This window comes from Athene noctua, chromosome 31 (assembly GCF_965140245.1).
Source record: "Athene noctua chromosome 31, bAthNoc1.hap1.1, whole genome shotgun sequence".
Taxonomy (NCBI): domain Eukaryota; kingdom Metazoa; phylum Chordata; class Aves; order Strigiformes; family Strigidae; genus Athene; species Athene noctua.
Window position 1 is genome coordinate 1,478,980 of NC_134067.1, and position 11,168 is coordinate 1,490,147.

Here is an 11,168-nt window from a genome sequence, read left to right on the forward strand (position 1 = left end):
TGGCAGTGGGATCCCCCCCAGTGTGGGGCAGGGAGCCCATATGAGGCCGCACCCCCCCAGGGTGAGACAGGACCCCCTTGAAGGGTTACAGACCCCCCCAGGATGGGGCAGCATGAAGGGGGAGGGGTCCTGCCCCCCATGCCCCCCCCCCCCCCCATGCCCCAGCTGAGGGGCTGATCCCAAAGGGCCCCCCCAAGGGCTCCCCCCACCCCCTCAGAGGGACCCCAGCACCGCTCAGACGAGTTTTATTATTAACAAACCACAACGCTCGTTATCGCAAATCTGGAAATAAGGGGGGGCGCAAAGCCCAGTGTTCCCCCCCCCACCCCAAAACCATGTTGTATGTGTCCCCCCCGGCTCTGCCGTCGCTGTCCTGCAGCGTCGGGGGGGCCCCGTCACCCTGAGGGGCTGCATCCTCCTTGGCAGGGGCTGTGTCCTGCTTGTGGGGGGGGAGGGTGTATCTTGCCAGAGGGGGGGGTCATCCTGCTGGGGGGGGCCCCCCCCTGCCGTCAGTGGGGTTTGGGGACGTGCCCGTCCACGTAGAAGTTGCGGGTGACCTTGGGAAGCACAAAGTGGGCCCCCTCCAGCGCGGGGCTCAGCAGGATCTGGCAGCCCAGGCGGGAGTTTTCCTGCAGCAGAGGGGCCTGGTCCAGCAGGTCATCTTCCCTGGGGGGGGGGGCACAGATATCGGTGAGGGGGGGCTGTAGGGGGCACCCCCAGAGCTGTGGGGGGGATGTATGGGGGGCTCACAAGGCAGTGAGGGGGCTCAGGGGGATGCAGAGGTCACAGTTATGGGGCAGTGGTGGGAGGATGGGGGGGATTGGGGGGCTGATGGGGGGGTCCGGGGGGATATTGAGCTGGGGGGGGGTGTCAGGGTGGTCCCTGGGAGGGGCTGTGAGCCTTGAGGGGGGGGCAGGGAGATCTTAGGGGGGGATGTTGGGGTCTGGAGGGGGTCAGGGTGGTCTCAAGGTGGGCTGTGGCCCTGGGGAGGGGGGGTCAGGGTGGCCCCTGTGGGGGGTCTGAGGTGTCCCCGGGGGGGGCTATTGGGGTCGGGGGAGGTCAGAGGTCTGTGATGGGGGGACTGAAGTCCCTGGGGGAGGGTCAGAGGGGAGACAAGAATTCCCGGGGGGGGCCATCTGGGGGTCCCTAGAGAACAGTGGGGGCCGGGGGGGGTGTGGGGGGGGACACGCGAGGGTCCCAGCGTCGGGGGGATGGGGGGGGGGTCTGTTACCGCTCGTCGGGGGCCGGGAGCCGGTCGAAGTGGGGGGCGCTGACATAGACGTGGCAGGTGGAACAGGCCAGGGAGGCCTCGCAGGCGCCTGTGGGGACCCCCCCGCCCCCTGCTCAGCACCGGGTCCGTCTCCTTCCCCCCCCCCGCCAATAACGGCACCGGATCCCCCCCCGGTGCCGGTACCGACCCTCCAGCTCCAGCCCGTGCCGCTGCGCCAGGTGCAGCACGTTGTCCCCGACGCGGCCCCGCACCGGGACGTGACGCCCCGCTCGGTCCACGAACACGACGTTCACCCTGGGGGGGACGCGACACCGGGAGTCAGCACCGGGACACCCCGCCCTCCCCAGGTGCCGGTTCCTCCGCCCCGGGACAGGCCCCGCCGCCGCCCCCCGGTACCCACACGGCGGCCTCCGGTTCCTCCGCCGCGGCCCCGCCGCTGAGGCCCCGCGCCGCTCCCCGCAACAGCCGCCGCGTCACGAAGCCGCCGCTCGCCGCCGCTATGGAGGCCGCCATGACGGGCGGCACGTGACCGGCGACACGTGACCCGCGCCGGCCGGGCCAGGAGGGAGCCGCGCCGGTCCTAGTGCCCGCCCCCTCCCCCGTAATTAAACAGCCCCATTAGACCTCCCCCCTCCCTTACACCGGGGGGGGGGGCCGGTACAGGGGTCCCCTCGCATTGTGGGGGGGCCCTGCCCGAGGAGGTGATACCCCGCTTTCGGCGGGGCGCTTGCACAGAGGAGACACACCCAGTAGACCCCTCTAATGGGGCGGGGGGGACCCACAGAACCCCTCTATTGGGGGGGGCACCTTGCACGAGGAGGGACACAGGGGACACCCCCAAATTAGGAGGGTCCCCAGGCATGATGGGATAGGCACATCACCTCAGAAAGGGGGGGGGTACCCTTTCTGGATGACACCCAGACACCCCCCCCCCCCCCCCTTTGTTAGGCCATAGTGGGGTGGGACAGGACAAGGAGGTGGGGGGGGGGCTCCCCCAAATTAAGGGGGGGGCTACCGCGTTAGCAGTAATGAAGTCACAGCAACCAGGAGAGAGACGATATAAATATAGCTTTACTTTGGGAAGGGGGAGGGTCCGGCGGGGGGGGGAGGCCCACACATGGACCCCCCCCGTACAGCAAACCAGACAGCATCGACAGTAGAAACATGGCAACAACTCAAAACCCAGGAAATCCCCCCCCCAAAAAAGAGGGAGGGACAAAGAAAGGAGGGTGGGGACCTTCCCCCCCCCCCTAAAATAGCGCCTGCTGGGGGCTGTGTCCCCCCCAGGCAGGGGAGAGGAAGGGGGAAGGCAAAGCACCCGCAGCCGGGAAGGGAGGAACCTTTAAAAAAAAAAAAAACAAAAAAAACAGGCAATAAAAATGAGCATTAAAGTAAAAAGGCAACTTTTAACCCCAAAAATATGTAAAATCGCGGCAGCTCCAGTCTTAAAAAAAAAAAACAACCCCCCCCCCCCCAAAAAAAAAAAAAAAAACAACCAAAGAACCCCCACACGAGTGAAATGTTGAGGAAAAGGAGAGGGGGGGGGGGGGGTGGGTGAGGTGCCCAGCTCAGCCCAGCCCCCCCCGAAGGGGAGTGAGGGGCTGGGGGGGGTGCAGAGCTGTGATACACACACACCCCCCCCTCCAGAGCCAGGGAGCCCCCCCCCGAAGCAGCGGGTTAAGGCGGGGAGCGCGTGGTTTTTTTCGGGGGGACACACACACGCAGCTCCCAGTTACTGCTGTGGGAGGGGGGGGCACGGGTCTCAGGGACCCCCCCTACGGCACTGGGAGGGAGGGGAGGGGGGTGTGTCTCTGCACTGAGCCCCCCCCCCGCCCAGGTCAAATCTTTTCTATCACTTTAAAACCCCTGAAAAAAAGATAATCAAAAAGGACAAAACATTAAAAAAAAAAAAAACAACCCACATTTGTACAAGATTTACAGGGGGAGGGAAGATTGGGGGGGGGGGGGGCAGAGGGGGGGCTAAAATATCCTCTTCCGCTTCAGGTAGGAGTCGGCGTAGTGGCCCCCCAGCCCCTGGGAGTGCTGCCCCACGTAGCAGCCCTCGGGGCTGGGCTCTGGGGAGGGCAGGAGGTGAGAGAAAGCTCGTTTCTGGCCACCCCCGGGGGTCTGAAAGAGAAGAAAAATAAAATAAAGTGTGTGTGGGGGGGTCAGTGTGGGGTTTTGGGGGGGCGTAGGGGTGGTTGTTGTGGGTTTTGTTGGTTTTTTTTTTTAAAAACCTTTGTGTTGTGCGAGTGGCTGGGGGGTCCCAAGGCGAGGACGGCGTCTGCGGAGCCCGATGGCGGCATCCCGACGGCCTGGGGGGGTGAAAAAGGGAGAAATTAGGGGGGAGTCTGGGCACAGGGGGGGTCCCCAATCCTTGGGGATGCAGTGTGGGGGGGCTCACCTTGTTGAGGTGACTCTGCTTGAGCCCAGCTTGAAGGCCACTGGTGAAGTAGGAACTGGGGGATCCTGAGTAAAAGGGGGGCAGGGGGGGCCCAACCCCCCCCGCTCAAAGCCCGGAGATGAGGAGAGCTGGAAGGGGAATGGTGACAAATCAAGGGATCCCCAAAACAGGGTGGGCCTCCCCCACATTTTCTCATTATACCCCTTCCAAAGTGCTGGGGGGGGGGGGGGGGCTTTTTACCTTGTGTCTGCTGTGCCCGAAGCCCCCCAGGATGGGCCCAGCGTGGTCTCGCGTCTGGGGGAAAATCCGCGAGCCCAAATCCTTCCCCAGAGAGAGGACGGGTTAGAGGGGCTGCCCCATCTCTTTCTGCCCCTCAAAAACCTTCTAACCCCCCCCAAAACTCATCAAACTTCCCCCAAACACCTTCGAAGCCCACAAATCCCCTTCAACCTCCATGAGAAACCTTCTAAACTCCCCCAAACACCTTCTAATCCCCCCAAAACCCCTTCAACCACCCCCAGAAACCTTCTAACCCCCCCCCCAAACCCATCAACCTTCCCCAAAACACTTTCTAAGTCCCCTCAAGTCCCTTCAAACTCCCCCCAAACATCATCACCGTTCCCTAAAACCCCTTCAACCTCCCAATCCCCCCAAAACCCCTTCAACCTTCCACAAAACCCCTTCAACCTTCCCTAAACCCCTTCAACCTTCCCTAAACCCCTTTCAACCACCCCCAGAAACCTTCTAAACGTCCCCAAAAACATCAACCTTCCCCAAAACACCTTCTAAGCCCCCTCAAGTCCCTTCAAACTCCCCCCAAAACACCTAAACCCCCCAAAAGTCATCAACCTTCCCTAAAATCCCTTCAACCTTCCCCAGAAACCTTCTAAGCCCCCCTCAAAACCTTCAACCTTTACCAAAACACCTTCTAACCCCCCCCAAACCCCTTCAACCTCCCCCAGAAACCTTCTAAACTCCCCCAAAACCATCAACCTTCCCCCAACCCCCCTTCCAACCCCCCAAACCCCCCCCATCCCACCCACCGGCTGGTAATCGAAGGCGTAGCCGTCCCCTGCCAGCCCGGGTGAGGGCAGGAGCGGGTCGGCCAGGGAGGGCTGGGAGAGCCGGGGGTTGGAGACACTCCCCAAAACACCAGCTTTCAGGTTAAACCCTTTGTTGCTGGCACCTGAAAAGGTAAAAGATGTGTTAAGAGGGGAAGAAACCCACCCAAAATGCCCTGTTTCCCGTTCTTTGTCCCAAGGGATTTCCCTTCTCCGCCCCCAGGTGGGGTGGGGAGGAAAATGGGGAGAGGAGGGCACTCACCTCCCAGGCTGTTGGCTGGCAAGAGGCTGTGCAGGTTCAGGTAGGGGTTGAGAGGAATCTTGAAATCTTTGGGGGGCTCCCCCAGGAGTGAGACCTGCAGGAGAAACACATGGGGGGCTCAGCTCCTCGAGGGCCTCAGGGGGGTCAAAATGGCTCCTTGAGGGGCTTGGGGGGCTCTTCGAGGGCTTCCAGGGGCTCAAACTGGCTCCTCGAGGGGCTCAAACTGGCTCCTCGAGGGTCACGGGGGGCTCAAAATGGCTCCTTGAGGGTCACGGGGGGCTCAAAATGGCTCCTTGAGGGTCACGGGGGGCTCAAAATGGCTCCTTGAGGGTCACGGGGGGCTCAAAATGGCTCCTTGAGGGTCACGGGGGGCTCAAAATGGCTCCTTGAGGGTCACGGGGGGCTCAAAATGGCTCCTTGAGGGTCACGGGGGGCTCAAAATGGCTCCTTGAGGGTCACGGGGGGCTCAAAATGGCTCCTTGAGGGTCACGGGGGGCTCTTCGAGGGCTTCCAGGGGCTTAAACTGGCTCCTTGAGGGCTCAGGATATGCTCCTCAAGGGCTTTGAGGGACTTGGGGGGCTCCTTGAAGGCTTCCAGGGGCTTAAACTGGCTCCTTGAGGGGCTCAGGCACAGAAACCCACCCCAAAACCACATTGGGGGGCATCTGGTGACAGCACAGAGCCCCCCCCAAAGGTGGGACAGGCTCATCCCGGAGCGAGGGGGCCTTACCCCGGAGGCAGGAGGTCCGTTTTCACTCTGTTTTGGTTTTTGGAGGCCGCTGATGACAGATCCCAAAATGGAGGTGGTGAGACCCTGCAGAGCCGGGGGGGTGACGGTGGGAGGGGTGAGCTGAGGCACTTGTGTCCCCAACACAGAATTTTCCCGATCTACTCCCACCGGTCCCAGGAAAGAAGCCAGGGGTACGTTTCCAGAAGGCAAAATCGGTGATTTGACGTGTCCCTGTGCCATGTCACCGGGCAAGGGGCCACCTGGGGAGACAGAAGGAGAGGGATGGCACCGGCCCCTGGCCCCCATCTTGATTTCAGCCCTTTTTCCCCCTGAGGAAAACGCAACCCCAGCTCCCTCCACTCCCCAACTTCCCTTGGAGGAAGGGGGTCTCCTGGGTGGTTTTTCCTCCCCCCAAAACCAGAGGGGTGAGCTCCGCAGGGCTCCCTTTCTCCCCCAAAGCCATGCCTGGCTTGGCGTGCCACGAGGCCAGCTCTTACCGGAGGAGAGCTCTCCCAGGAGCTGGCCGGGGGGCTGCGCCGGCGCCGTGGCCAAGCCCAGGGCGCCGTGGGGCAGGGAGCTCAGTGGCGAGTCGCCCAAGAGCCCCGGCTTCTGCAAGAGACAGCGGGAGGTTAATATTAAGCAAAATCAGGCCATTCGGGGCAGATCCGTGGCTCTGGAGGGGAGCAGATGGTGGCTGTCGGCTAAAAACTTAGTGCAGGCCTGGGGAGAGCCCCGGCTGTGATTTCATGGCTCCTTAAGCACCGAATACCAGAAATAACATCGGGGAGACACTCCCTGCCATGGTTCAGCACCCATTTTTGGTCAAAACCGGTTGGTTTGCACTGGAAGGAAGGAGCCAGCCAAGCCAGCTCATGTTTGCCAAACCAGGAAATTGAAGGGGAGCCCAGGAGAGAGGGGGGGCTCCCCCTTTTTCACCCCACCCCGCAGTGAGCCCGGTGCAGGGACTGGCTCAACAACCGCAGGACAGAGGCAGAGCCGCCGAGCCGGAGCTCTTCAAGCTCCAAATCCGGGCAAAGACTCACTTCTCCCAGCAAAGCAGCGTTACTGGGGTCACTGGTGTCGCCAGCATGTCTGGTTTGGGTCAACTTGTTTTGCCACAGTTGGGTCCGGACCCGGTTCTGCAGCAGAGAGTTGCCCAGTAACGCTTCCTGGGGCAGAACACGCAGTGGAAAACACCAGAAATACAGAAAATCTTGCAAAAGGAGGAAAAAACCCAAGCGCTGGGCGGTTCAGAAGGTATGGGGGAGCTTTAATCCTCTCGTTGCTGCTTGAGGAGTGAAGAACGAGGAGGAAAAAAAGCTTTGGGAGCCAGGGAGTGTGTGAGGTGGAGCAGAGACATGAGGCAAAGCGGCTGAGCAAAGCAGGAGTGGCACGGGCACGTCGTCAGGTTTGGGAGACCCCCCCGGGCTCCGGCACACCGGCGTCTGCGGCACAGAGAGGAGCCAGGATCGACGTACCTGCTGTGCCTGGGTTTGGTTCTGCAGGGCGAGTTGGAGGAGGGCGGTGGAGAGGGCCGGGTTGGTCACCAGTGGCACGGAGGGAGCGGCGCCGAGGATCCCTGGAGGGAAAAAAAAAAAAAAAAAAAAGAGGAATGGCCTGCTGCAGCGAGGCCAAAACGCCCATCCCGGCCTCCGCTCCACGTTCGGCCTTACCCTGCTTTCCTCCGACAGCCCCGTGGAGCAGGGGGTTGAGCAGCAGCTGGAGGGAAGCGGGATTTCCCAGGCTGTTGAGAATTTGGAGGATATTCGGCTCAGGGAGGAGCCCTTTCCCACGATTCAGTGCCTTAAAAACCAAAAACCAGCGTGGTAAAACCAAGACAACCCTGAATTTGCCCTCATGCTCCCAAAAGCAGCAAGAAACACCCAAAATCCAGATCCCAGCAATATCTTTCCTAAATATCTCATTGTAGGGCAGGGAGGAAAGGACTGATCCATCCCTGTGGGTGACAAAAGCTGTCTGTGGTCCTGCCGGCGCGGCACCTGCCCGGCAAAGCTCTCTGTGCCAAGCCGCCGCTGGATTTTGGCAACAACTAGGGTTCCTGCTCTGAACTTCACAGCGGTGCGCAAGAATTTGGGAGCAAAAGGAGGGAATTTGTGCCGGGTGACAGGAGTCTGGGAGCATCGACACGCTGGAGATGGCCGGAGGCAGGAGATACAGGCAACAGACGGCTGCTCTGTAGGGGATCCAGTGGGAAATGTGCCGGCTGCTCCACGACAGCCTGCTCCAGGCTGGATACCCGACCTTGGGAATGCCGGCGGCATCTGCCACGGCGACAGCAAGCTGTGCGGGATGAGGGAGTGAGAAGGAGGAGGAGGAGGAGGCAGCGTGAACACGGCTCACCGTCGCCTGCGCGGCTATGAGGGCGGCCAACATGCTGCGGCCGGGAGGGCCGGGAGCGCAGAAGGAGACTCGGACGTGATTCCCGGCGAGCGGCAAACCGTCCGTGGCCTGCTGAACCATCTCTGCCATCTCCGCCGACTCGTACTCCAGCACTGCGAAGCCTTTCAGCTGCCCGTCCTGCCCGTAGGCCAGCTAGGAGAGCAGAGAAATCCCCCAGAATAAGAAATAAATTTAAAAAAAAAGGGGGTCACCACAACAGTGCTCAGGCACCGAGACAAAACTGTTGACCTCTGAGAGCCTGGAGGAAGGCTGCACCCCAGGAAAAACGCTGCCACACCCCCCCAGCTCTCACCTGGCAAAAAGCAGGGGCGCAGGCAGCGGAAAAAACCTGCCGCAGCTCCTCGAGGTCAGCGTAGTTGTGGGGCAGCTTGTCGACGCACAAGCACTTGGAATGGAGCAGGTCCAGCGTCAGCTGGTTGACGTCCGTCCAGTGGACGTAGAGAGTCCGTGTGCCCAGCTGCCTCCCCAGCAGGTCCGACTTGGCTCTGGCTGCTGAATCCTTTTTCATATATTCCACGAAGCCGTAACCTTTCGAGTGTCCCGTTTTTTCGCTGTAGACCAGGAAACAACGTTCCAGGTTGCCAAAAGGTCGCACCAGCTCCTCAAATTGCTGCTGGGTGTAGAGCTGGGGGAGGTTGGCGATGCACAGGAGGGCGTCTGTAGGCTGTAGCTGCACCGAAATCTCTTTTTCCCGCAGTTTGCTCAGGTGGAATTTTTTGATGGCTGATTCCGCCTGCTCCCCGTTGAGCAAAGTGACAAACGCTGCGGGAGCAGAGTTGGGAGGGGGTGAGGGCACGCGGCGCCTGTTTCACCCCAAAATGCGAAGACAGAGGGTTAAATCCCAACAGATTAAGGGTAAAATTCACCCCTCGCAGTGAGGGGTCGGCCAGGGAGCTCACACTGTCCTCGTGAAGCCTTGTGTGAGGGACAGGGACAATGTCCCCACGGCCCAGCACCAGCACGCAGCTCCCACGGATTTTTCTGTCCCTCAAAACTGATTTTGGGGTGCAGGGAATAAGGCCAGTGGGCACAGCCCCCCAAGAGGGGCTGCACTGAACACCCTCCTCCGGGAAACCCACCGTAAATCCCACACTGCAGCATATAAAATCCCCTGGGGGGTGCATATGTGTGTGCGTGTGTGTTTCCAAACCACGCAGCCGTTCATTTTCCACGGAAAAGCGACACCAAACGTGTTGGTCTTTTCCCCCGCAACGGAAAAACCACCGAGCGTGGCCGCGGCGTCGGATTCGGCGCAGGGAGAGCGTTGGCCATCCCCGGGGCCGCCCGCGCTGCCAGAGCAGCTTACTCACCAGTCCCTTTGTATTTGTCCACAAAGCAGTATTTCAGCTCGTAGTCGCTCAGCAGATCGTGGACTTCCTGGATAAACAGAGGGATTTTCAAGGAAAAAAAATTAAGAAATAAATAAATGAGTCAGCTTCTCAGGAAAAGCTCCAGGCGTTGCTCCTGTCACTCCCCTAATTCCTATGTGTCACCCCAAATTATTTCCCCCCTTCCCGTGCTTGGGAGAGGGAAAAGGGTGAATTTAAAGCAAAGATGCTCCCTGGTGTATCTAAAAGAGACTAAACCCAGCCCTTCAGCCTCAATATCTCCCTCCTTCCTCCCAGTGTCAACTCGCCTGTCCCCAGTTTGCCACCCCGAGGATGATTTTACACCCCCCCCCCCCCCCGAATCACATTTTGCGTTGCTCCTCCTCCTAGATAAGCATCTTCAAACCAGTCGAGGGCAGCGGCGTTGCCGCGGGCTCCAGACTTTGCCCTCCCCGAAATGATTTCCAGACCTTCGGCCTCCCCCGGGCGATAATTAACGCTCGTTTACAGGGAGGAGAATTAAAAAACGCAACCGGAGGGAGCGCCGAGGCGGCCGCGGCTCGTTTGAGGCCGGTATTCGGGGCTCGTTCGGCCGCGCTGGCTCCTCCTCGGAGCGGGGTTTGAGGGGTGATGGGTGCCCCGCTCCCCCCGCGGGAGCTGGTCAAAAGGATACGGGAGGGTTTGGGGGGGTCCACGGAGCCCCGAGGAGCGGCTTAAGATCCACTCGCAGAAGCTGGCGCGATTCGGGATCCGCCCCGGCCCGTTATTCCGGCTACTCGCCGGTACCGGGCCGGCCTTCCACCTCACCCCCGTAAAACCGGTCCCTACCGGAAACCTCTGCCCCAAAGCCTCAACCCGCGCCCCGCTACACCCCGCTCCCAGCCTGGGGGGGCTCGAACCCCTCCCAGTCTCCCCTGGGCCCGGGCCCGGTCTCCCCTCAGCTCCAGCCTCTCCCCGGTCCCGGCCCCGGGGACCGGTCTCCCCTCGGTTCCCCATCCTGGTCTCTCCCCGGTCCCTACAGGCCTAGCACCGGTCGCGGGTCCAGGCCCCGATCCCGGTCCCCCCTCAGTCCCGAGCCTGGTTTCACCTCGGCCCCCCACGGGGCCGGGCCGGGTCCCCCCGTCACGCCGCCGCGGGCCCAGGCCCTGATCCCGGCCGTCCCCTCGGCCCCGGGCCCGGTCTCTCCCCGGGCCCGGGCCCGGTCTCCCCTCAGCCCCGGCCCGCACCTGGTTGCTCACGTCGGCCGGCAGCCCGCGGATCAGCACCTTCCGACGGTTCCGGAACTGGCGGGCGCTGCGCTCCAGGCGGCTCCGCACCTCGGCCGGGTCCAGCACCGGCAGCTCCTCCTCGGGGGCCCGGCCCAGCCCCGGGGCCGCCGCCGGGAGCTCCGGGCTCGGTGCCGTTACGGCGCCCGCCAGCGAGAGCGCCGCCGCTGCCGCCGCCATCTTGGGCACCCGCCGCCTCCTGGGACCATCGAGAGGCGACGGCGGGTAGAGCGTCGCCAACACGCCGCCGCCTCATTGGCCCGCCCGGCGCGGCGCTCACGCGGGAGCGTCCCGGGCGCTCATTGGGCTGGGCGAAAAAAACAAGCCGGCAGCACCGGCGCTTTCTATTGGGCCGAGACGCCCTCTATTAGCATTGCGCCCCCTCATTGGACAAAACCGGACGAGCCCTGCGGTTTCCGCACTCTATTGGCTGCTTGTCGGGGGCCACGCCCCTGAGCGATCTGACC

At 62.0% G+C, this 11,168-nt stretch overlaps 3 protein-coding genes across 3 annotated transcripts in view; 1 reads left to right on the forward strand and 2 right to left on the reverse strand.

Annotated features, from left to right (window-relative positions):
* The window catches only part of ICAM5 (intercellular adhesion molecule 5), a 22,142-nt gene extending 19,030 nt beyond the window's left edge, over window positions 1-3,112 (forward strand). The window contains exon 26 of the mRNA XM_074929850.1: window positions 3,069-3,112. Within this exon, the coding sequence (XP_074785951.1) occupies window positions 3,069-3,112 (44 nt within the window). The remainder of the gene's footprint in view (window positions 1-3,068) is intronic.
* On the reverse strand, window positions 229-1,756 carry FDX2 (ferredoxin 2). Its single transcript, XM_074929906.1, has 4 exons — window positions 1,632-1,756; window positions 1,419-1,525; window positions 1,232-1,319; window positions 229-666 (listed from the first exon to the last, which is right to left on the reverse strand). Exons 1-4 carry the CDS (start codon window positions 1,742-1,744, stop codon window positions 510-512), a joined length of 465 nt encoding a protein of 154 aa, XP_074786007.1. The 5' UTR covers window positions 1,745-1,756; the 3' UTR covers window positions 229-509.
* Window positions 2,307-10,889, reverse strand: RAVER1 (ribonucleoprotein, PTB binding 1). The gene is made up of 14 exons (XM_074929904.1): window positions 10,663-10,889; window positions 9,419-9,485; window positions 8,401-8,870; window positions 8,049-8,240; window positions 7,361-7,490; window positions 7,166-7,266; window positions 6,185-6,296; window positions 5,688-5,947; window positions 4,959-5,052; window positions 4,679-4,821; window positions 3,851-3,956; window positions 3,636-3,739; window positions 3,469-3,546; window positions 2,307-3,358 (listed from the first exon to the last, which is right to left on the reverse strand). The coding sequence occupies exons 1-14, from the start codon at window positions 10,879-10,881 to the stop codon at window positions 3,212-3,214; spliced, it is 2,223 nt and encodes a 740-aa protein (XP_074786005.1). The 5' UTR covers window positions 10,882-10,889; the 3' UTR covers window positions 2,307-3,211.
* Window positions 10,890-11,168: the final 279 nt, after the last annotated feature.

Bases quoted from the DNA above. Each gene is read 5' to 3' on its own strand.
- FDX2 (XM_074929906.1), bottom strand. From the start codon at position 1,744: ATGGCGGCCTCCATAGCGGCGGCGAGCGGCGGCTTCGTGACGCGGCGG. The intron at 1,526-1,631 runs GTGGGTACCGGG...CGTCCCCCCCAG, and splicing joins GAGGAACCGGAGGCCGCCGT to GGTGAACGTCGTGTTCGTGG. The intron at 667-1,231 runs GTAACAGACCCC...CCCCCCCCCCAG, and splicing joins CTCCCGGCCCCCGACGAGCG to GGAAGATGACCTGCTGGACC.
- RAVER1 (XM_074929904.1), bottom strand. From the start codon at position 10,881: ATGGCGGCGGCAGCGGCGGCGCTCTCGCTGGCGGGCGCCGTAACGGCA. The intron at 4,822-4,958 runs GTGAGTGCCCTC...TTACCTTTTCAG, and splicing joins GCCAGCCAACAGCCTGGGAG to GTGCCAGCAACAAAGGGTTT. The intron at 3,957-4,678 runs GTGGGTGGGATG...TCTCTGGGGAAG, and splicing joins ACGCCTTCGATTACCAGCCG to GATTTGGGCTCGCGGATTTT.